This window comes from Erinaceus europaeus, chromosome 4, assembly GCF_950295315.1.
Source record: "Erinaceus europaeus chromosome 4, mEriEur2.1, whole genome shotgun sequence".
NCBI classification, from domain to species: Eukaryota; Metazoa; Chordata; class Mammalia; order Eulipotyphla; family Erinaceidae; genus Erinaceus; species Erinaceus europaeus.
In genome coordinates, this window is record NC_080165.1 from 90,813,117 (window position 1) to 90,838,224 (window position 25,108).

Sequence of the window (25,108 nt, forward strand, 5' to 3'; positions counted from 1 at the left end):
CTTACCGAGTGCAGTGCAGGTTTTGTCATTTCTTTTGTTATTGGTCAGGCTCTGAGCCTGGCCATAGGTAAATATTATTAAGACCACACAGAGCTTAATCCCAAGCCCTATACATGGCAAAAGGCTAGATGGTTTCAGTTTGGCCTGGAGAGTCCGGCTGTGCTGAACTTCCTGCGAAGCTGGTACCGTGTCAAGCAGCTTGCATGGAGGCACCTGCGCCAATTTTTGGTTTAGTGACTCAAAATTGTTTTTTTGTATGAGTTTGTTGCATTTATATGAAGGAATGGTGGTTTCACGTGCAATTACACACTGTATAAAGTGTAGCTTTGAGTGGGTCTTTGTCAGGAATCACAGTCCATATATTTAACATATTTGATGTATTCCAGCAACTATTTTTCTTTCCCATGGCTGGGGTATTCTTAAGTTAATTTGTTCTTAATTTTTTTTTAATCTGCACTAATATTTATTTTTATTCTTATATTTATCATAGAATGAGATTCGGTATCTGTATCTACTTTTACTCCTTGTTTATGGAGCTGGCCTCTCCTTTGTGCACCTGCTACTCAAAGCTGCACCTGAGGAATTATGTTAATCCATTTGATAGTAAAAAGTCTCAGGTTTGGGTTTCTGGTATCCCCCTAGAAATTTAGTTAATTCTGCTTGGAGTTGCCAGTTTTTAGGTAATCATGACTCTGAGTATTTCTGTGTGATGGTTACAGTTTTATTAGTCACTTCCAGGTTTATAACAGGGAGCTCCATACTAAAACTTCACAATTAGATATATCTTGATAGTAACAACTTTTCAGAAAAATCGTGAGAATATAAACAAAGGTATGAAGTGTTGGTTTTATTGTAATGTTGGAAGAGAAATATTTTGGTCAATTTCATCTGTATAATAGATATCGTGCTATTGTAAGTATTTACACAAGCAAAAGAAGATAATTATTCTTATTTGATATGCTTTGTTATTTTTATTTCTACAGGTTTTAAAAGACCATGGAGAAAATTTTCTTGTTGGTAACAATTTCAGTTGGGCAGACATACAATTGTTGGAAGCTATCTTAATGGTGGAGGAACTTGATGCCTCTATTCTTTCTGACTTCCCTCTGCTAAAGGTAGTGTATTTCCATCTGCCTAGAGCCTAGGAATAAATAGGCAAAGATGAAAAAAAAAAAGAATCTCCAAGTCAATTTTTGAAAAGAAATTTAAAAAGCAGTCTGCTTTTATTTATTTATTTATTTAAAAAAGGAGACATTAACAAAACTGTCGGGCTAGCCACGTGAGAGAGAGATGACCCAGGGACCAAGCTCGTGGTGGCAAGACAATTGAAATCTTTTTTCATCCGAGCACCCCAGAGTCGGGTGGTAGCACAACTGGTTAAGCCACGTGGCACAAACTGCAATGGCCGGCATCAGCCTCCTGGTCTGCCTGCATGCTTCTCCAGTCTGGAATATGGAAGAGACAAGTCGGAAATGGAAGTGGCTTGACAATACAATACATGGTTAGGAAAAGGGCGGAGAAAGGTGAAAGGGGCTGGGAATGGTAAGGGGCTTCCTTAGCAATTGTTGCTAGGGGTTTAACTGGTAGAATTAATAATACCCTGTGGGGAATTAGGAAGGTGACCTTTAGTCATTTGTAAGACAAAGCAGAAGATTGATATGTAGATAATAAAAGGATGAGCCATAGTATCAAGGAATGCAGCATGGAGCAGGCTTAATGTTTTAAGGAATGCCCGGCTCCTGGAGGCAGAAAAATGCAGGGTGTTTTGTGAGGCAGGGAGTCTGATATGACATGGTAATCCTTTGGGGATCCTGTGTGCCCCCTTGCTCAACCTCTCCATAGAGAGAGAGACTGACAGGACGGACGCACCCCTCAGGTCAAGCCCTGCCAGACTCTACCACATCCTCACAATTTCCCTACATCTCTCCCTTTCTTTTTATCTAATAGCCATAGTTAACTGGTTCAGTGTCTGCAAAAGACTCCATTTCTGTCAGAGGAATAGCAGTGTAGGGGTGAACAAAAACCTTTTGGGCAGGTACCTGAATGATGTCGTGCAGGCGTTTTTAAAAGAACTGGAATTAGACAGGGAGCGATATGTAAGAGTAGCAAGGGCCAGCATGAGGCCGAGGGGAGGCCTGGTGGGCCCAGAGGGCGGGGGCTGGTGGGACGAGGGGTGGGGCCTGGCAAGCGAGGGGCATGGCCTGTGAGGCAAAGGGGTGCAGGGCCTGGCAGGCAAGGGGCTTGGCCTGGCAGCAAGGGGGTTAGCCTGCAGGTGTGAGGGGTGTGGCCTGGCAGGCGAGGGGTATGGCCTGTCAGGCGAAGGGTTGCATGGCCTGGCAGGTGAGGGTGACCCCAAGACCACCAGCTGCAAAGTCCATAGACTGCTGCAGTCGATCCTTGAGAAGTCCAGCAGTGTAAAGGGAATGCCCAAGAGCTCCACCAGTGAGTCTGATAGAAGTGTCAGTCCAATGTCAGTGACCAGGGGAAGAAATGCCGCATGTCTTATCTTGATGGGGAAGGACAGCCACTGGAATTTTGATTTTCTGTAGAGAGTGAGCTGAAACTGCCAAAAGGTGACAGGTAAAGCAGAAGCAAGAAGAGTAGATAGCGATGGGCAAGAGAAGGGCTGTAGGAAAGTTTTTGGGAACTAGGGTGGTGAGAAAGTTTTTGTCCTTATACTCTGGGAATCAGGTTCTTCAGATCCTGCCAGGTTGCATCATGGGTTTCGGGGGGCGTTGTAGTCATGCCATCTTGTGGGCAATGTCAGAGGGCAGGGGTCCAAGTGGGTTTCCGGGGATTCCTGTGAAAGAAACACATGCAAATCCACTTCCCGTGGTTAGCAGGGCATCTGGTTCTTTTCCAAAGGCCATCGAGGGGGTCCTTCTATCTAACCTTGAGGACTGGAAGGGACAGCAGTGTCTGCCAATGAAGAATGATTGGGGGCTGGTTTGAATTTTTATAAATATTAAAAGAGGTTTAGTGTAGTTAGTAGTGCTTTAGCCAACTGAATATTGGGGGGATGTATCCCCCTTTTTCTTTATTTAATTGGGCCTTAAGTATTTGGTGGGCTTCTAAACAATAGTTTGTCCTTGGGGGTTGTAAGGGATGTCTGTAGTATGGGTGATGTTTTAAAGGGAACAAATCTTTAAATTGTTGGCTGACAAAGGCAGGCCTATAGTGGCAAAATGAGATATACCAGTTAAGTGTAGAAAAATATGTGAATGTTGTTATTAATTTACATAAGTTGTCTATGGGAGGACTTCTTATATAGTTTAATATCTTACCATATGAGCAGTTGATTCTTCATGTGAAGGCTTGACATAGCTGTAATCATTTACTTGTGAAGAAAAAACTTGTACCAAGTTAGAATTTTACTATAATTGACATCTCGATGGTTTAAATATCTTTATAATTTTTGAAGGCCTTTTTAGTATGATGTAAGGCTGTTTAAACAATTTAAGCGTGCCAGGCTAGTGTGGGGGTGCCTCTTCCCAGGCACGTACTCTCTGGGTTGGAAAGAACTCTATTGGAGCCAGCCTGGGCTGCTACCCACTCAGCATGCGAGGGAGATGACTCAGGAACTGACCCATGGTGCCGAGACAACTCAATTCTTTATTGATCAGAGAGCCAAGGCTTTTAAAGGGCAGACCTGGAAGTGGCAAGTTAGAACCGGAAATGCTAGGAAAGGGGCAGAGAAAGGCAAAAGTGGGCTGGGAAGGTAGAAACTTCCTTAGCAATTGTTCCGAGGGTTTTAACTGGTAGGATTAATACTACCCTATAGGAATGGAATGGGTGGGGATCTTTCAGGCAAAACAATGATTATGTAGATAGGCCATAGTATCAGGAATGCAGGGTGCTTTGTGAGCCCTGATGAGCTCAACCACATCCTCACAATTTCCCAACATAAAAGGAATAAAATGTGCAACAGTAAAGAGAAAAACCAGAGTTAGAAGCCTCAGGCATGAGAATCATTAGCATAACCATTGTGTGATCTATCATTCACCCAGGCTGGTTCTACCTCTTTAATTGAGAAGGTATTTGAGAGCTTTACATATCAATAATGTCTTTTCTACCTTTTGTCACACCCAGTTAAGATGGAGACACACCCTAGGTGTGTGATACCTAATTTGAAAGACTCTGTTTGAATTTTAAAGAAAATAAATTCAAAGGTTATCCTATTTAGCGTCATGTAGCAGTCTCTGTACAGCAGGATCTTCAGACCAAATTTAGTTAAAGTATATTGATTTGTAACTAATTTTTACTTTAAGCTTTAAACAAACTCAGGTTACTTAGAGTTAACACACATTAATGACAATGTTTCTTAGAACATTTACAAATGCCAGACTGATGCCAGATTTGTTGTGGATTAATTTCCACAAGATTAATTCACAGGGCATTTTTGAGGGCCCTCCAAAATGTCCTGTACCTCATTTTAGTTAAATGTATAGAGAATTAGTCCTCTGGGAGTATGGACCCAAGGTCATTGTGGGATGCAGAAGGTGGAAGATCTGGCTTCTGTAATTGCTTCACCACTGAACTTGGTGTTGACTGGTTGATCCATACTCCCAGCCAAAAAGCAGTCTGTTTTAAAGATTATCCTTTTTATTCATTTTGGTCCTTTTCTGCTCTTCAGACTACAAATTTCTTGAAAAACAAAGTAAAATCTTATGTAGAAATAAAAAAGTTTTTTTTTAAATTTCTGGCTTAAACATCTAGTACTTTCCTTTTTAAAAATATATATTATAAACACATTTAGTACTTTGAGTATGTTTATTTTTTTTGGTGAAGAAAGGCTGAAAAAAATCTGTCTACATTGTGTCTTTGTGTCTGACCTGAGTCCCCTTGATGTTACTATGCCGACAGAGTCCCTTAATGATCCTGAGTTTCTGCTTGGTTGCCCTTGCTATATCTTGTTTTCCCCACTTACTAGATTTTGCTCTGAGCCCTGCCACTACCAGACTTCTTCTAATATTTAGAAATATTTAACCTAACCATTCTGTAACTTAAGAACAGTGTTTTGTCTTGTTAAAAAAAAAAAAAAAGAAATTAGCTATATCAGACATTTGTATACACAAAGGAGGCAAAAAAATTACTTACCCAGTGAGATATTATTGCTTTACATTTCCTTACCTACTATTATTATTTTAAAAAATGTATTACCTTTATTTTTTTATTTACTGGATAGAACAGTCAGAAATTGAGAAGGGGGTGGGGAGACAGAGAGGAAGGGAGATAGACAGACACTTATAGACCTGCTTCAATGCTTGTGAAGCTTGAGACACCTGCAGGTTGGGAGCAGGGGTTCAAAACCTGGGTTCTTGCACATTGTAACATGTGTGTTCAGCCAGGTGCACCACTACCTGGCTCTGTTGCTTATTATTTTACTTTTTTTTTCCATCAAAACACGATCTTGCCAAATATTACTAAAGCCATTTTCAATAATTTTCTAAGTGTGAAGCTAGATGTATATGCCAACAGATAATAACCTGCACATCATTTTATTTTATTTTCAATGGACAGTTGAGTCATCTCTTTGAAAAAGCCAGAAAATTGTAATTTGGTTGTCAGAATGTCATGATGCATTTTTTTTTATATAGAAAAACAGGAAAATATATTGAGATTTTCCTGGCAACTCAATAAAATGGCTTACATTGAAAAATCACCACCCTTCCACCTTCCCTCTCCCATAATCATTTGTCTTGATTTTCTATGTAACTTTTCCAGGGTTCTTATTTGTGCAGATACAAGCTAACATTAAGACATTTATTCATCAGCTTTCTTTTTCCTTTTCATTATAAGTAGGAGGTTCATAGATCACAGTACAATTATTGACACATGGGTACAATTTTTCACCCTTCTCTTCCTTACACAACACTAAAAACAGTATAGATTCTGTTTTGTCTTGAGTTTTTCTCTTTCTTTCTTCTTTTCTTTCTTTCTTCCTCTTTTTTTTTTTTTTCTTTCTAAGCAGTATATTCTAGAACTCTTCCTAAGACTATCTAGGGACCTTACTGTTTTCTTTGATATTATGGTATCATTTTAAATAGCTGTCTTAACAGAAAAACTAGATTTGGTGTATTGCACCAAAGTAAAGGACTTTGGGGTGAGGGGATGGAAGGGTAGTTTCAGGTCATGGTGCAGGATGGAGTTGGGCCTAGGCTAGGGTTGGGAGTGTTTTGCAGAAAATTGAGAAATTTTATACATGTATCAACAACTATATTTACTATAAACCATTAATCCCCTGTATGTACTGTAAACCAATAAAAATTGCTGAATAGAAGAAATTGCTGGCTTAAATTCCTTACAGAATGTACCATAATTCATATAACTAGTTTTCTTAAAAACAGGTTATTTTTTGTTTCGTATTGTTATTATTCTTATAATTATTTATTAGCTTACACCATTACTTACTCACAGTAAGTAACTGGAATTGTTAGCTCAAAGAACATGAATCTCAGGCTTTCTAAATATGTTACCTAATTGTAGCAATGCCTTTTTTTTTTAAAGGTATTTCAATTCACTCCAGCAATTGCACTGTTTTTTTTTTGTTTTTTTTTTCCTTCATCTCCAGGGTTATCACTGGGGCTTGGTGTCTGCAATACGAATCCACTGCTCCTGGAGGCTATTTTTTCCCTTTTGTTGCCCTTGTTGTTTATCATTTTTGTTGTTATTATTATTGTTGTTGTTGCTGCTGTCATTGCTGTTGTTGGATAGGACAGAGAGAAATCAAAAAAGGAGGGGCAGGGGAGTCGGGCTGTAGCGCAGCGGGTTTAGCGCAGGTGGCGCAAAGCACAAGGACCGGCATAAGACCCCGGCTCCCCACCTGCAGGGGAGTCACTTCACAGGTGGTGAAGCAGGTCTGCAGGTGTCTATCTTTCTCTCCTCCTCTCTGTCTTCCCCTCCTCTCTCCATTTCTCTCTGTCCTATCCAACAACGACAACAACAATAATAACTACAACAATAAAACAAGGGCAACAAAAGGGAATAAATAAATAAAATAAATATTTTTTTTAAAAGGAGGGGCAGACAGAGAGGGGGAGAGAAAGACACTAGCAGACCTGCTTCACAGCTTGTGAAGTGACCCCTCTTCCACCCCCCAACAGGTGGGGAGCAAGGGGCTTGAACTGGGATCCTTATGCCAGTCTCTGCGCTTTGCACCATGTGTGCTTAACCCACTGTGGTACCGCCTTACCCCGCCCCCTAATTGCATTATTCTTACCAGGAATATCTAACAAACGTGTGTTGAGGAATTAACTCATTTTCAATACACCAGATTCTATAAACTGTCAATCTAAATATTCTCATATCAAAGTTTTTGTTTTCTATAATCTTTAAAAAATATTTATGTATGTATTTATTTTAATGAGAGAGAGCTGTGGAAAGAAACCAGAGCACTGCTCAACTAGGGTTTACTGTGGTGCTGGGGACTGAACCTAGGACCTCAGAGCCTCTGGCATGAGTTGTTTGCATAATAATTATACTATCTCCCCATCCCTTCAAAGGTTTTTATTTTCTATCTTTCTTTTCTTTTTTGCCTCCAGGGTTATCACTGGGGCTGGGTGCCAGCACTACGAATTCACTGCTCCTGGAGGCCATTTTTCCCATTTTGTTGCCCTTGTTGTGCTTGTTATTGCTGCTATAGCTGCTGTTGCTGCTGGATAGGACAGAGAGAAATGGAGAGAGGAGGGGAAGACAGAGAGGAGGAAAGACACCTGTAGATCCGCTTCACCATTTGCAAAGTGACCCCCCTGCAGATGGGGAGCTGGGGGCTGGAACTGGGATCTTTATGCTGTCCTTAAGCTGGTTCTTGCACAGGTCCTTGTGCGGGTCCTGGCACGGGCCCTTGCACTTTCTCTTTTTTTTAAAACCTTATTTTCTTGGGTGGCAAGAGGGGAGAAAGAGTATCTCTCCATGGTATAAAATACTAGGGATGGGCTGGGTGGTGGCACACCTTGTTGAGTTCACATGTTACAGTGCTCAGGGACTTGGCTTCCAGCCCCGGTTCCCACCTGAAGGGGGAAAGCTTTGTAAGTGGTGAAAAAGTGTTACAGGTGTCTCTCTCCCTTTCTGTTACCCCTTTCCTCTAGATTTCTTTCTTTCTTTAAAATTTTATTTATTTACCCTTTTGTTGCCCTTGTTTTTTATTGTTGTTGTAGTTGTTGTTGTTATTGATGTCGTTGTTGGATAGGACAGAGAGAAATAGAAAGAGGAGGGGAAGACAGAGAGGGGGAGAGAAAGAGAGACACCTGCAGACCTGCTTCACTGCCTGTGAAGCAACTACCCTGCAGGTGGGGAGCCGGGGGTCATGCCACCTGCATTTAACTCACTACGATACCGCCCGACTCCCTCTTTCTCTTCCTTCCTCCCTCACTTCCTTCCTTTTTTCCTTCCTTCCTTTCTTCCTTTTTTGCCTCTAGGGTTATCACTGGTGCTCGGTGCCAGCACTATGAATCCATTGTTCCTGGAGGCTATTTTTCCCATTTTGTTGCCCTTGTTGTGATTGTTGTTATAGCTGTTGTTGTTGCTGGATAGGACAGAGAGAAATACGGAGACGAGGGGAAGACAGAGAGGAGGAGAGAAAGATAGGCACCTGCAGACCTGCTTCACTGCTTGCGAAGTGACCCCCCTACAGGTGGGGGGAGCTGGGGGCTTGAACCAGGATCCTTATGCTGGTCCTTGCACTTTGCCCCATGTGTGCTTAACCACCCAGCCCTCTCCCTCTCCATTTCTGGCTTTCTCTATCCAATAAATAAATAAAGACAATAGAAAAATAAAATATTGGGAAGTAAGCTTAGGACCACCTCACAGAGGTTTATTCAGTGAGCCATCTCTTGGGCCCCAATTCTGATTTTTCTTTAAGATTTTCACTACTCTTGAGGTTCTTATGTTACTGTTTCTCATTTCAGGCCTTCAAAACAAGAATCAGCAACATGCCTACAATTAAGAAATTTCTGCAGCCCGGGAGCCAGCGGAAGTCTCCCCCAGATAGTCACTATGTGAAAGTCGTTAGGGACGTTCTGCAGTTCTAACAGCAGGCAGGCCTTACAATGAATACAATAATGACAAGATCACTTCAACATATGCCACTAATCCAAGAAAACTAGATTTTAGAAGTGTCCAAAAATGACAGATCCATAATGCTATCAATAGCAAACACTGATTAAATGCAATATGAAACCATCCTGATGCATGGATTATTTAAAAAATAAAACCCAATAAAAATAAATAAAACATCAATTATGAGTGATGTTTATGATCTTTATGAAACCAATATGCTGTAGAAATAAATTTGAGGCAAATATATTCAAGACAGTGGGCTACATATGACACCATTTTTGCATGTCTATGTTGAGATTAGCATAACTGGGAAGGGGAGAATGAATAGTGATGGAGGAGGCACGATCTCTCAAATACCAGTGGTAACACTGAAATCAAAGTGGTCAATGACTAATTGGTATAGAGATGATGGTGGATGATAGTGAGTTCTAAGGGGAAAATGTGGGGGGTAGAGAATGTCTATGGACCCTATTCTAAGACCCAAAGGAAAAAAAAAACTCAATTAGATAACCCTATTCCACTTAACCGAGTTTTGTTTTGGGGAAACAACTCCAAATAGCAATGAGATTATGATATAACCATTGACCAAGAGATTTGTCAGTCTTGATATGATTTCTTTTTAAATTTGTATTTATTTATTTGATAGGACAGAGAGAGCCTAAGAGGAAGATAGGGAGAGAGAAAGAGAGATACCTATAGCATTGCTTTACTACTCATGACGTTTCCCCCTCCCCGCCCCGCCTCCTCCCGCAGGGCAGGTGACAACTGGGGCCTTGAAGCTGGGTCCTTGTCCATTGTAACCTGTGTGCTCAACCAGGTGCAGCACTGCCCAGCCCCAGTATATTTTCTCTAAGGTACCTATTGTGTTTCTAAGTTGTATAATTTGGAGCTTAGCTCCCAAGTCAGGGCTCAGCTAGAATAGAAAAGAAGGACTAATTTACAGGTACTGCAGTCATGGTTGTGGTTACAGGAATTTCTGGCCTGGAACAGGTGCAGCCAATGCTTTGGGACTCCCTACTGGAGCAACTGTACACTGTCACTGGTTAGTCCTGTCCAGGTTGTACACTTGGTCACTTTTTTTTTTTTTTGCCTCCAGGGTTATCGCTGGGGCTCAGTGCCTGCACTAGGAATCCACTGCTCCTGGAGGCCATTTTTCCCCCATTTTTGTTGCCCTTGTTGTTGTTGGATAGGACAGAGAGAAATCGAGAAGGGGGGAAGACAGGGGGAGAGAAAGATAGATACTTGCAGACCGGCTTTACCGCTTGTGAAGCGACCCTCCTGAGGTGGGGAGCTGGGGCTCGAACTGGAATCCTTACACCGGTCCTCGCGTTTCGAGCCACATGCGCTTAACCTGCTACACTGGGCTACTGCCTGACTCCCTGGAACCAGGATTCTTAATGCTGGTCTTTGTGCTTTGAGCCATGTGCGTTTAACCGGATGAGCCACTGCCTGGCCCCCTCGGTCACTTTTTGATCATATTTCGATGTATATAAATATCCTTACATGTGAGATGACTTAATGACATCATGACATTTCCTCAGGGCCACCATATGGTCCTGATACTCCCACACTGCCCCATTCACTCCTCTTCCCCTCTTCAAATGCTGGATGGATCAACAGTTCTAATAATTTGGGCCATTTACTATCTCCTGTACCAACATATGTGGTGCCTGAGTTCTCATTCCTGGTATGGTCAAACTCCAAACAGGCAATTAGTATTTAGTAAATCACCCCATGTTATGCTTCTCCCTGAGAAAACAACAGTGAACTAGCACAAGAAGATTCAAGTGAAGAGTCTTTTCAGAGGAACCCTGACCTCTCTGTGTGAGGTGCCATTTTCTCTTGACCTCCAAAAAAGCTAAGGGTCAGACATAGAAATGAAGTGGAAAAAGAAGAAAAAAAAATTTTTTTTCAAATTATCCTAAACTGTAAACCAGTTTCTTTTGATTATAGTATAATTTCTTAGTAAATAATTCAAACATATGAGAAGGACTGTACATGAAAAATTTCTCCACTTTTCTGATTATTACTTAAACAAACCATGTCCTTTGCCCTTGAGAAGCCAAGCTCTATATTAGCAGAGTTCCCAAAGCTTTGATCTAATTTTGCCTGGGTTCTATTTCATAGGTTTTGAAAACAAGCCTTAGGCCTAACTCCAACCTGGCATATTTTCCGAACACACTCCCAAAACACCAGACAGTAGACATAGATAGCTAGCCAATGCCAGAGCATGCTTCATTGCCCTATACTCCCATAAATCTAACTTGCTGTTTGCCTAGTAATAGTCTTAATCCTTCTACTATTCCCTAGAGGGTTCTCTTTAGCCACCCAAACTAGTAGAGATAACTCTGGGCGTCCATGAAAGTGAGCTTCAGAGATCCCAACAGTGGAGCCACAATAACATTTAAGGCCCTAAATGTATTCCTCTGCTACCAGGAATATTCTCTGGACAGAAAGGGAAGTAAGGGTAATCAGCTCAACACCTCGATAAAAATCAAGGAGGATGGGGAAGCCTTTACTTCTTTCAGAAGATGCTGGAATGGAGATCTTATAAGCTCTGTTTTCCCATTTCATGAGTTTAGCACTTAAGTTGGAGAGGTAGCTAAATGGTTATGCAAAAAGACTTTCATGGGGGGATAGGGCGGTAGTACAGTGGGTTAAGCGCACATGATGCACCAAGCGCAAGGACCAGGGTAAGGATTCCGGTTCGAGTCCCCGGGCTCTCCACCTGCAGGGGAGTAGCTTCACAGGCAGTAAAGCAGGTCTGCAGATGTCTGTCTTTCATGTCTGCAGGTGTCTATATCTTTCTTTCCCCCTCTCTGTTCCATTTCTCTCTGTTCTATCCAACAATGATGACATCAGTAACAACTACAATAATAACTACAACAACAAGGGCAACAAAAAGGAAAAAAAAAAGACTTCTATGCTTGAGGCACCAAAGTGCCAGGTTCAATCTTCCACATCACTATAAACCAGAGCTGAGCAGTGCTCTGAGCTCTCTCTCTCTCTCTCTCTCTCTCTCTCTCTCTCTCTCTCTCATAAAAATAAAATAAATAAAATTTAACTAAAAATTTTTTAAAAAAGGTTTTCATGCCTAGAGCTCCAAGGTCCTTAGTTCAATAGGCAGCACCAGCATTAGCCAGAGCTGAATAGTGCACAGGTAAAAAATGAATGAATGAAAAGTTTATAATAAAAAAAATTTTTTCCTCCCTAGATGGCTATAAATCTTGCATTTCAGTTAAAGTCACCCTGGTTGGAGAGGATGTTTAGATCTGAGTACATGAGTTAAAAGTGGGGCCGGGTAGTGACACACCCAGTTAAGCACACGTTACAATGCACAAAGATCTGAGTCTGAGCCCCCCCATGCCCACCTGCAGGGGGAAAGCTTTATGAGTGCTACAGTAGTGCTGCAGGTGTCTCTCTCTCTCTGTCTCCCCCTTCCCTCTCAATTCTGGCTGTCTCTATCCAATAAATAAATATTTTTTAAAAAAATTAAAAAGAATTAAATGCTGTAAATTTCCTCACCCTTTACGTGCTGCTAATAATCCTCCCTTTGAACATTAAAACGGTTGCTGCAAGAGTTCCTTGGCTCAGTGCAAGGAGATTAAAGGTGATGACAGAGATAATTACTCCACTCGATCACCAGCCCAGAGCAACACTGAGATGAAATTGTTTGGTTTTGGTTTTGGACTTAGAAGGCTAGTTGCAGTAAACAAAGTAAGTAAACAAAGAGTTTTATTAAGTAAGCAAAGGGTATTATTATTATTATTGATCAATCTGCCAATACCATGTCCAGTGGAGGAGCAGTTACAGAAGCCAGACCTTCCACCTTCTGCACCCCAAAGTAATCCTGGGTCCATACTCTCAGAGGCATAAAGAACAAGAAAGTTTCCAGTGGAGGGGGTAGGACACAGAACTCTGATAGTGGGAACTGTATGGAATTGTACCTCTTTCTCTTTTTTTTAATAAAGGGTTTTATTAACACATATGCTGACAGAATAAAAGTGAATCCTGGGACTTTTAGAGGATCAGGATTGCTCATATTTCATTCTGTTCCGTTCAGCTTCTTTTCCCTTCCCTTCCCTCCCTCCCCCTTCCCCTCCCCTTCCTTTCACTTCCCACAGGACTCAGATTTGAGCCCTTGCTCAGGGGAGACGCTTCATGAGTGGTGAAGCAGGTCTGCAGGTGTCTCTCTTTCTCTCCCTCTCTATTTTCCCTCCCTTCTCAATTTCTTTTTGTCCTATCAAAAGAATACAAACAAAGAAAAAAATGGCCTCTGAGAGAGGTAAGTTTGTAATGCCAGCACCCAGCTACAGCGATAATCCTAGTAGTGAGAAAGTGTGTGAGAGAGAGAGAGAGAGAGAGAGAGAGACAGAGAGAGAGAGAGAAACCACATCAATGAAGCTTTCTTCAATGCAGTGGGGCCATGCTTGAACCTGAGCCAAAAGCATGGTAAGATAGCACACTATCTTAATAAGCTATTCCACCAGCATTATTCTTAGTTTCTTCCACAATTCTGAGTGATTTGTCCTCATCCAGCTTCCCTCTAGGGCTCCCATCAAGGTATTCCTACCTGTATGCCTCCACACAGAGGAAACAGGAGAAGTTTCTTAATAAAGTGAGACTTGGGGGGTGGGGTTGGACAGTAGCTCAGAGGTTTAAGCACAAGTGGCGCGGAGCGCAAGGACTGGCGTAAGGATCCAAGTTCAAGCCCCGGCTCCTCACCTGCAGGGGAGTCGCTTCACAGGTGGTGAAGCAGGTCTGCAGGTGTCTCTCTTTCTCTCCCCCTCTCTGTCTTCCCCTCCTCTCTCCATTTCTCTTTGTCCTATCGAACAATGATGACATCAACAACAATAATAACTACTACAACAATAAAAAGCAAGGACAACAAAAGGGAAAATAAATAATTTTTAAAAAAAAAAAGAAAAGTGAGACTAGGGTCAACAAAACAGTTCATATGGATAGTGTACTGTTTTGCCATGCTCAGAGCAGCTAGACCCAGTTTCCAGCCTAGCCCGCACTGCATTGGTGGTGCTGTGGTTGCTTTTCTTCTCTCTCTACTTTCTCTCTCTCTCTCTCCCTCCCTCCCTCCCTCCATATATATATAATCTCAGAATGGTGAAGCCCCAGTGATGATAAATGAAAGAGGGGGGAGAGGGAAGAGGAGAAACAAATGAAAGAAGAGAAGAGAAAAGAATAGAAAAAGACTGGAGCTGGTATAAGCAGAAGAGGTGAGACATGCTGGACAAACAGACACATAGACCTACCATCTCTCCAGAAGGAGGAAGAGAGAAGGAGTGGAGGGGAGAGAGGGGGAAGAAGAAGGGAAGGGAAAGGAGGAGGAGGAGGAGGAGGAGAGGAGGAGGAGGAATCTACATTCTTTCTCCGTGAATATTCCAGGTGCTTCATATATGTCGCATCATATTACATATGTTCTGTTATGTGCTTTATTTCACTTAATATTTTCATGGTTCATCCTTATTGAAGCATGTGCAGAATATCTGTTGTTTTTCAGTCTCTCTTGTGTGTTTTTTCCATAAAAGTCAGTTACATATTGTGTTACCTGCTCAGGCACTTCACATTATTGTGTTGTAGGACTTTCAGAACTGATATACAGAGCCTGGGCTGGATGACCTTACATCAGACCACCATCTTTGTCTGAGAGAGAAGCCCACTGGTATTCTATTTACTTCTGGATTCTCTAAACAGAACTCTTTTCCTTTTTCACAATTAGGTTTCAGGCTTATGTAACCTCTTTTGGCAATTTCTACTTTGTGTCTCATATTTAATTGTGGCAAAAAGGTTTTCTTCTCTCTAAAAGGAATTTCAGGTATCAGGAAATAGATATGGCTGTATCAGAGATCAAGGGTCTTCACTGAAACTACACCATAAGAAACTGCTTTTACCAAAGGTCATGAGAGAAAGGTGACATTTATTGGCTATTTTCTATGGGTTAGACTCTTTCAGGTGTTGTACATGCATTGTGTAACTTAATCTTTTCATAACCTGTTCAGACAGGTGAGGAAAGTGAGGTCTTGAGAAGCCAGTACACCTAGATTCCCAGAGATCAGACCAAAGTAGAGCGAAAAGCCAGACCTACTCCTGCCAGGCCCAAGGCATCTCCTCTTCCTCCACCTCTTCCTCCTCCTCCTCCTCCTTCTTCTCCTTATCCATCTCCTCCTCCTTATCCATCTCCTCCTCCTTGTCCATATCCTCCTCTTTCTTCTCCTTGTCCATCTCCTTCTCTTCCCCTTCCTCTTCCTCTTCCTCCTCCTTTTCCTCCCTCTTCTAGCGTTAAGGGTAAATACTAGCACAACACCAGATTTTTAGAGATCCAGAAAAATGATTGGGGGAGTTTATTCCATCACATTTCCCAAGATGACCTCTTGACAGCATGATGGCATTAAGTTCTGCAGGCCCTTCCTTGCTCAGCTCCAGGCTCTGTCAGAGCATCCTAGTAGGGCAGGCCCAGCATGCTACAGACCTAGAGTCTTCAGCTACCATGGTTATATAGCTCCATCTCCCTCACAAATTGGCATAGGGGAGGTCTACTTCCTGGCCAGACTTCTAACTACCATGCAGGAGGTTTGAAAGTGATTGATTTCTGTCTCTCATCCATATTTTCTGTTTTCTCTTTGGCATTCTTAAGTTCTCTTCCCATAGTCTCTCCTATGTAGTTAATGATACAATCATCATAGTCGTTATTGCTTTCGAGTGCCTACTTCATGCTAGGCAGTTTCTGTCTTTTAATCCTTACAGCTAGCTATCTTTTAAAAAAGTTTTATTTATTTATTTATTTATGAGAAAGATAGGAGGAGAGAGAAAAACCCCCAGATATCACTCTGGTACATGTGCTGCCAGGGATTGAACTCGGGACCTCATGCTTGAGAATCCAATGCTTTATCCACTGCGCCACCTCCCAGACCACACAGCTAGCTATACTTTAGATTCCAGAGGGCTAAGTGGTGGTGCACCCAGCTGAGTGCACACATTATCGTGCATGACCCAGGTTCAATCCCGGATCCCACCCACCCAGAGAAGAAAAGCTCATGAGCTGTGAAGCAGTGCTGCAGGTCTCTCTGTCTCTTTCTTTCTCTCTCTCTCTCTTTCTCCCTTTATTTCTCCCTTCTCTCATATTCTCTCTGTATATGTTTAAAAAAAGAGATACAGAAAAAGAAAAGGAAGATAGGAAGGGGGAAAAATAAAGGCCATTGGGGACGATGGATTCATCTTGTAGGCATTGAGCCCCAGCCATAACCCTTGTGCCAACACAGAAATTAGGTAATTTCTGGTAAGCTACTTTATAAGGATAGCAATGATTGAAAGGATGTTTGAGTGAATGTCTGCCAGGTGCTGATATTATAGAGTGCATAACAAGGAAAGTTGTACTGAAGAGAGGGAGTGTGAAGAATTCTCAAGTTCTACTTTAAGCTGTTCCACCTCTTCACAGGGCTGTAATGCACACCTACAAGTAACTGCTATTTCCCAGCAGTCCAGAGACTCCCATTGTCCCTTCACAATAGCAAAAGACTTCAATAATCTAGTTAACTCGATAGTTTTACCTTTCAGGTCTTTGTGGTCCAGTCTCAAACTATAATTTAGTTGCATTTGTTATTCCCAGAAAGCATCACAGAGAATTACTTTATGCAATGAGTTTACACTTTTACATATGAAACTGGCTGGCAGCAGAATCACTGGGCTACAAGAGATACCAATGTGAACTGAATGACACTCTCAGAGAAACAACTGCTTTTTAAAAGGGAAAAGTTTTCCCTAGTTCTTTAAAAAAATGCAATTGCAAAGCCTTTCTTTCTTTCCTTCTCTCTTTCTCTTTCCCTCTTTGCTTCCTCCTTTCTTTCTTTCTTTCTTTCTTTCTTTCTTTCTTTCTTTCTTTCCTTCTTTCTTTCTTTTTTATTGCCACTAGGGTTATCACAGGGACGTGTTTTTTTTTTTTTATTCCCTTTTGTTGTCCTTGTTATTTTATTGTTGTAGTTATTATTGATGTTGTTGTTAGGACAGAGAGAAATGGAGAGAGGAGGGGAAGACAGACAAGAGAGACACCTGTGTGAAGCTTTGCCTCAGCCAGCAGGTGGAGACTGGAATTTTAACCCAGGTTCTTGTGCATGGTAGCATGTATGCTCAGCTGGGTGTGCTACCACCCAGCCCTGCCAAGTCTTTTCTTTTCTTTTCTTTTCTTTTCTTTTCTTTTCTTTTCTTTTCTTTTCTTTTCCTTTTTGCCTCTAGGGTTATTGCTGGGGCTCGGTGCCTGCACTACGAATCCACTGCTCCTGGATTTTCCCTTTTTGTTGCCCTTGTTTTTTTTTTTAATTTTTTTATCTATGTTGTGGTTATTATTGTTGTCGTTATTGATGTTTTTGTTGAGTAGGACAGAGAGGAATTGAAAGAGGAGGGGAGACAAAGAGGGGGAGAGAAAGATAGACACCTGCAGACCTGCTTCACTGCTGGTGAAGAGACCTCCTGAAGGTGGGGAGCCAGGGCTCTAACTGGGATCCTTGCTCTTCATGCCATGTGCACTTAACCCACTGCGCTACTGCCTGACCCCCCCAGGTTTTTCTTTATCTAAGTTTATATCCTCTCTGAGCAATCTCCAAGGTTATCTTTTGTGTAATCACAAAAGCAAAAAATATATCGTTAAGTATGTAAATTGACAACAGACTCTAAAAGGACATCTAGGGGCTGGAGAGATTACTCACTAAATAGAACCTGTGCCTTGCCAAGTGCATGTTCTATGTTTGAGCCTTAACACCATACAGGAGGTACTACTGCATCTAAGGAAGCTCTAGAGCTGTGAGATATATATATATTAAAGGAAACACTAACAAAAACCTTAGGATAAGAGGGGTACAACTCCACACAATTCCCACCACCAGAACTCAGTATCCCATCCCCTCCTCTGACAGTTTTCCTGTTCTTTAACCCTCTGGGAGCATGAACCAAGGGACATTATTGGGTACAGAAGGTGGAAGGTCTGGCTTCTGTAATTGCTTCCCCACTGAACATGGCTGTTGACAGGTCGATCCATACTCCCAGCCTGTCTCTCTCTTTCCCTAGTGGGGTGGGGCTCTGGGGAAGTGTGGCTCTAGGATACATTGGTGGGGTCGCCTGTCCAGGGAAGTCTGGTTAGCATCATGACTATACTAATATCATATGTCAGGCTCAGAAAAAAACAAAACAAAACAAAAAAACATTAGTATAGTCATGGGCCCTTTGGAATATAACTAAAATAGGCCTACTAACTATCTACAAAACGGTTACCCCAAATCTTCATCTGCACTATTACAGTCTTTAGGTTTATAATTAGTCAGTAATTTGTTTGGCTTTATATGTTAACTCTTCTTTCAGCCACCAGGTCGCAGATGCTATCATGATGCCAACCAGACTATATCATCTGCTTGCTTCGTGTTTGAGATGCACATTGATTCCACTGGTGGTATTCATAGCTTTGGTAGATGTTCTCTTCAGGCTCCAGGTTTCTATTTGTTCCTCCCTCCACTGGGGGTGAGAAGGACATGGCATGGTAGGAATGGTATAGACTTTGGCATCATAACCACTCAAGCTCAGGCTTGGTCAGCAGGGTGACTAGGCAAATTTTCTTTCTGACCCTCTTTTTCCTTATCTGTAAAGTAAGGCTATTGATATGTTCAGTACCATATAGATAATGCTGGGCACAGAACTCATTTAATTTGCCCAACCTCCTTGGCTATCTGTGGTAATCTTTTGATAACTGGATCCTTAGTCAGCTTTGGCCTGGTTTTTGGGTTAATATTTTAGCCCTGAACTGGCTATGAACAGCAGTCAGGGTACAAGCCTCTGTTGCTCTCATATGATATCTGTTCCTGCTCTACTGTGAATTAACGTTGATTTAGGGAGTCCTTGTTTGTAAATTTGGAATAAGGGCTTTTACTCAAGTTGTTTCCAAGCAAAGTTAGTGGTTGATATTTTTGCAATCATATTTACATTTTGTTTGAGAGAAAGTAGTGTTTAACCACCATCAGTCAATGAGTTTCCATTTTGATGGTGGTTTAATTTGCATTTTTTTTTTTTTTTGCCTCCAGGGTTACTGCTGGGGCTCGGTGCCTGCACTATGAATCCACTGCTCCTGGAGGCTATTTTTCCCCCTTTTGTTGCCCTTGTTGTTTATCGTTGCTGTTGTTATTATTATTGTTGTTATTGCTGTCCTTGTTATTGGATAGGATAGAGAGAAATCGAGAGGATGGGAGGACAGAGAGGGGGAGAGAAAGATACACACCTGCAGACCTGCTTCACCGCCAGTGAAGCAACCCCCCTGCAGGTGGGGAGACGGGGGCTTGAACCAGCATCCTTCCTCTGGTCCTTGCACTTTTCGCCATGTGCGCTTAACCCGATGTGCTATCGCCCAGCCCCATAATTTGCACTTCTAACTGAAACATGTTAGAGGAATTATAAATTCCATGAATTTTACAAATGAATATATCTTTTTTTTTGCCACCTCCCCCTTAACGTCTCTCTTTTTCCTTGCTCCCTTTAGCCATTCTTGCCGACTGTAATATTTTTCAACAGAGGCAGAAAGCACAGTCTATTGATAACTCAGTGGGAGAGGAGGCTGAGTTGAGAAAAATTGTTTTTTCTCCAAATGGGGAAAAATTCTGATATTATTGAGTCTATTTAATTTTTATTTTCACTAGCTAAATTATAATAGATATATACATATCTAATCATAGTCAAATGATATGAAATTAAGTGCTAGTTTTATAGTGTTACTTTAAAAATCTAATTCAATTTTAAAATAAGTATTATCCAAATTTCAGCACCAGGATAATGTTGTAATGTAGCGTAGGGGTAAGGTTCCAGCTAAGGAATCAATATTTCTGAGTAATTTCTGATTTTGAAATGGCATCTGTTTGCCTTTTGATTCCTTACCTCCAAGGGAAACTCAAACACAACTCCCATTATTGCAACTTAAACAAGGTCATTGTTTGATTTTGCCTTGACAAATGTCTCTAAAAATGCCAAGAAGTCTTCTTCATGATACTTTTGTAGTTTCCCTCTCTCAGACTCCCACATTTCTGGAAACTATCAAACACTGAAATTGAGTTTCCAGTGTGCACTTGTTACATTTCTGGTTTGCTAAGCAATGTTTCCTGAGAAGATGAGTGAAACAAGATGGAGAGACAAGGAGACAAATGGTAGACTTAAAAAAAAGAGGAGGTTAACTGTCTTTTTGAACCCTAAGACAGCAGGAACCTCACATCTCCACTATAGAGCCTCTACTTCCCCCAGTCCTGGAACCCTTGGATAGGGCCCATTTTCCCGTATGCCTCTCCCAATCCATATCAAATAATATTGCATCTGCCAATCACAACCTAACCAACACAACGATTGCCACCTCAACATGCTTCACTTCAGACTGTGTCCAGAGACTTCACGTGTGGAATGACAGCCCTTCAGCTTCATTACTCAGGTGAGACCTTTCCTTTTATAGTACACTCTAATTCCATCTCAGGTGGTTCACTTTCTAACAAAGTCCCAAAACCTAGATATACACCAGTTTCTGTGAGAGAGAGCATATGTTCACACGTATCCATAAACTACTGCAAAAATATATACCTGAAAGCAGAAGTACACTAGAATTTACAGTGAGTATCCCCCTAACACTTCCTCTCCACTATTCCAAGCTTTGGGTCTATGATTGCTCAACAATTTGTTTGGCTTTGTATGTTAACTCTCTTTTCAGTCGTCAGGTTCCAGATGTCATCAGGATGCCGGCCAGGCTTCCCTAGACTGAAGACCCCACCAATGTGTCCTGGAGCTCAGCTTCCCCAGAGACACACCCTACTAGGGAAAGAGAGAGGCAGACTGGGAGTATGGACTCACCAGTCAATGCCCATGTTCAGTGGGGAAGCAATTACAGAAGCCAGACCTTCCACCTTCTACAACCCACAATGACCCTGGGTCCATGCTCCCAGAGGGATAGAGAAGGGGAAAGCTATCAGGGGAGGGGGTGGGATATGGAGATTGAGTGGTGGGAATTGTGTGGAGCTGTACCCCTCATACCCAATGGTTTTGTTAATTAACCCTTTCTTAAATAAAAAAAAAGAGGAGGGGTGGGGGAGGCTTGGTGGTAGTGTACCTACACAAGGACCTGGGTTCGAACCCCTGGTCCCCACTTCAAGGGGAAAGCTTTGTGAGTGGTGAAGCAATGTTGCAGGTTTCTCTCTATCTCTCTTCCTGTCTACCACCCCCTTCCCTCTCGCTTTCTGGTTGCTTCTATTCAACAAATAAAAATAATGAAAAAGTAAAAGCAAAAGGGTTTTAGGTTCAATCCCCAGCACCACCATAAGCCGGGGCTGAGCTGCGCTCTGACTTATGTATCTTTCCCTCTGATTTTTTGGCTCATAAAACAATAAAAATAAACCAAAAAAAGTTTTTACTTCCTGGAGGGCCAGAAGCAACAGAGAAGTCCTCCCTCCCAAGCAGAAAGTGCTGTGGGCTTTTTATGAGTGGCTACTGGGGAAGAAAGGCAAGCTATGAGTATGGGTTCATAGACAGTAATACCTTGGTTCTTTCAGCATGGCTGTCACATTTGTCATGTCTGGCAACTACAGGATGGGGAAATAAAGGTGGTGGTTATAAAAGCAGTCTTGAACTGTTTGCTGAATATAATCACCTAGTGTGTATCTTTTTCTCTTGAAAAGTCCATCTCCATATTAGAACTACAAGTAATAGAACTTGCACAGTAATAGATTTTGTTTTAGTACGTAAGCCCTGTCCTTTCTAAATTTTCATAACTGTCCCATACGAACTTAACTTTTCTAGGGAAAATCTTTTTTCCTCATCACTTCTACCCCTACTCTGTCTGTTGGAAAAATCTGAAGTGCCCTAGAACCACACCAATCATACTGCCTAGCCATTCTATAGCTGACCTCGCTCTCTCAAGGATCATCCTCCCATCCAAAGTATGCTTAAAAGAAAAATTGATCACTGTGTGCAAACTGTCATCTTAAGGATATGAGAATATAAACTCTGCAGGGCCTGGTAAGTGACATGGTGGATAAAGACTTGGACTCTAAAGCAGAAGTTCCAAATTCAACCTCTAGCATCCTGTGTGCCAGAGTGTTCTTCTGCTGTTCTCTCTCTCTCTCTCCCCTCTCTTTTTTTCTCTCTCTCTCTCTCCTTCCTGTTTAACAAATAAATCTTTAATTTGCATGACCCAGCTTCAAGCCCCTGGCCCCACAGCATTGAATGAAGCTTTTTATGTTATTGTGTCTTTCATTATCTCCCTCTCTGTCTTTAAATAAGTAAGTAAATAAATAAATAGAGGCTGGGTGGTGGCATGCCTGGTTAAGTACACATGCTACCAAGTGCAAGGGCCCAGGTTCAAGTCCCTAGTCCTCACGTATAGAGACGGAAACTTCACAAATAGTGAAGCAGTGCTGCAGGTATCTCTATGTCTCTCCCTCTAACTCCCACTTCCCTCTAAATTTCTCTCTGTCCTATCAAGTATAAAATAATAATTTTTTAAAAAAATTGTAAAAATAAATAAATAAATCAGGAAGAAAGGGAAAAAAGAGAAAAAAGATAGAAAGAATAATAATCTGTAAAGAGAAAAATTTTCAATAAAGAGAAAGAAAGGAAATAAAAGAAGTCTCTGGGCAGTTCAGACATCTATCTACCTAGCTAAGTACACCAAATTACCCAGTGAAAGAATCAGGAACAAAATCAGTGTCTCCTGACTCCTGGGATAGTATATATCAATGTGAGCAGGATACAGCCTTACTCTCAATACGGGAGAGTGTAGCCGGGATTTCTGAGAGCTAAACTGTTATTAATCTGATTCCAGTGATATTCTAATTGGTGAAGTCCTCTAAAGGAGGGCTGCTCTAAGTCTGGGGAGATAGCTCAGTCTGTTAGAGCACCAACTGATATGCCTCAAGTCCTAGTGGTAGGTTCAACTCTTAGCACCACCTTATACCAGAGCTAAGCTTGTCTGGTTCTCTCTTTCTCTAACATAAATAGATCTTTAAAAAAACAAAGCAGGGGGTCGGGCGGTGGCACAGTGGGTTAAGCGCATGTGGCGCAAAGTCCAAAGGACCGGTGTAAGGATCCCGGTTTGAGCCCCCGGCTCCCCACCTGCAGGGGAGTCGCTTCACAGGCAGTGAAGCAGGTCTGCAGGTGTCTGTCTTTCTCTCCCCCTTTCTGTCTTCCCCTCCTCTCTGCATTTCTCTCTGTCCTATCCAACAACGAACAACATCAACAATGGCAATAATGATAACCACAGCGAGGCTACAACAACAAGGGCAACAAAGGGGGAAGGGATGGCCTCCAGGAGCAGTGGATTCATGGTGCAGGCGCAGAGCCCAGCAATAACCCTGGAGGAAAAAAAAAAAAAGAAACAAAAAAAAACCAAAGCAGTACTACTTTAATATGCATCTCATATATCACCAAAGCACACTAGGGAGTTCATTGAAATGTAAATCCTTTGTTATTTTAAAATCAGAATCAACCATACATAATATAATTTCTCATCTTAATCTTTTTTTTTTTTTTTCATGTGCTAGGGTCACACAGTGCTAGGGTAACACAGTGTATGGTGTTTCCATGTGATACAGGGGCTCAAACCCTGATCTTTGCACATGCCAAAGTGTATGCTCTACTGCTTGAATTATCTTCTGATCCTACTTTCATCATTTTCTACGTGTAGATCCATTGGTATAAGATGCATTCTCATGCTTGTATTATCTTTACTAGTAACCATCTCTAGATCTCTTTTCATCTTGCAAAGCTGAGAGTGTACTCATTAAACAACTTTGACCCAATAGGTGAGTTTGACCCTAGTGGGTAGGGCACTGAAGTTAGAAGTATAAGGTCTTGAGCAGCCCATGTGTCAGAGTTATGCTCTGATTCTATCTAGTGATCATCTATCTATCTACCTATCTACCCATATATTTTTCTTTTTTTAAATATTTATTTATTCCCTTTTGCTGCCCTTGTTGTTTTATTGTTGTTGTTATTGATATCGTCATTGTTGGATAGGATAGAGAGAAATGGAGAGAGGAGGGGAAGACAGAGAGAGGGTGAGAAAGATAAACACCTGTAGACTTGTTTCACTGCTTGTGAAGCGACTCCCCTGTAGGTGGGGAGCCAAGGGCTGGAACTGAGATCCTTACACTGGTCCTTATTCTTTGTGCCCCCAGCGCTTAACCCGCTGCACTACCGCCTGACTCCCTATCCATCTATTTTTCTATCCACCTATCTATCATCTATCTATCATCTACCTAATCTTGTGTTAATAAATAAATTAAAATCTTTAAAAAAAACACCTCTTCATTCCTCTCTCTCTTCAGGCATAGGCCTAGGTAAACTGAATCCATTTTCCTTCTGTATAAATTTGACTAATCTAGGTAGTGTACATAAATGGAGACATGCCAGGCTGCTCTTTTTGTTTCTGCCTTATTTCACTTGGCATAATTTCTTCAAGGTAATTCATGTTGTGTAGCATGTGCCAGAGTTCCTTCACTTTCTGAAGCTGAATAAAATTCTGCTATGGAGATGGGAAGAAATGCTCTTCCCTCCCTGGGTTCTTCAGAATTTGGACAAATAATCAAATAGACATGTTGCAGATTGTTGAGAAAAATTGTATCAAAGACATGTACATGGGAGAGACCCAGAAAAATAAGAGTAATTCACCCACGTGGCTGTCTTTCTTTTTAATATTTTATATTATCTTAATAAGAGAGAGAGAGAGAGAGAGAGACACCAAAACACTGCTTAGCTTTGACTTACAGTGGTGTAGGAAATTGAATTTGGGACCCCAGGGGCTCAGGCATGAATGTCTTTTGCATAACCATTATGCTAACTTAGAAAACTTTAGGGTGAAAGAAAGGGTCAGCTTGGTTACTTAAAAAAAAATCTGGGAGCAGGGCAGTAGTACAGCAGGTTACACACACGTGGCGCAAAGCTAAAGGACCAGGCTTAAGGATCCTGGTCAGAGCTCCTGCTCCCAACCTGCAGGGGGGTCGCACCACAGGTGGTGAAACCTGCAGGTCTCTCT

The 25,108-nt window shown here is 41.7% G+C and overlaps 1 protein-coding gene across 2 annotated transcripts in view; it reads left to right on the forward strand.

The window, feature by feature from the left end:
* Nucleotides 1-9,237, forward strand: part of LOC103107697 (glutathione S-transferase A4-like) — a 58,185-nt gene extending 48,948 nt beyond the window's left edge. For both annotated transcript variants that reach the window (XM_060190043.1, XM_007516507.3), the window contains exons 6-7: nucleotides 984-1,115; nucleotides 8,907-9,237. In XM_060190043.1, the coding sequence (XP_060046026.1) occupies nucleotides 984-1,115; nucleotides 8,907-9,029 (255 nt within the window). In that variant the 3' untranslated portion in view covers nucleotides 9,030-9,237. The remainder of the gene's footprint in view (nucleotides 1-983; nucleotides 1,116-8,906) is intronic.
* The last annotated feature ends 15,871 nt before the right edge of the window (nucleotides 9,238-25,108 follow it).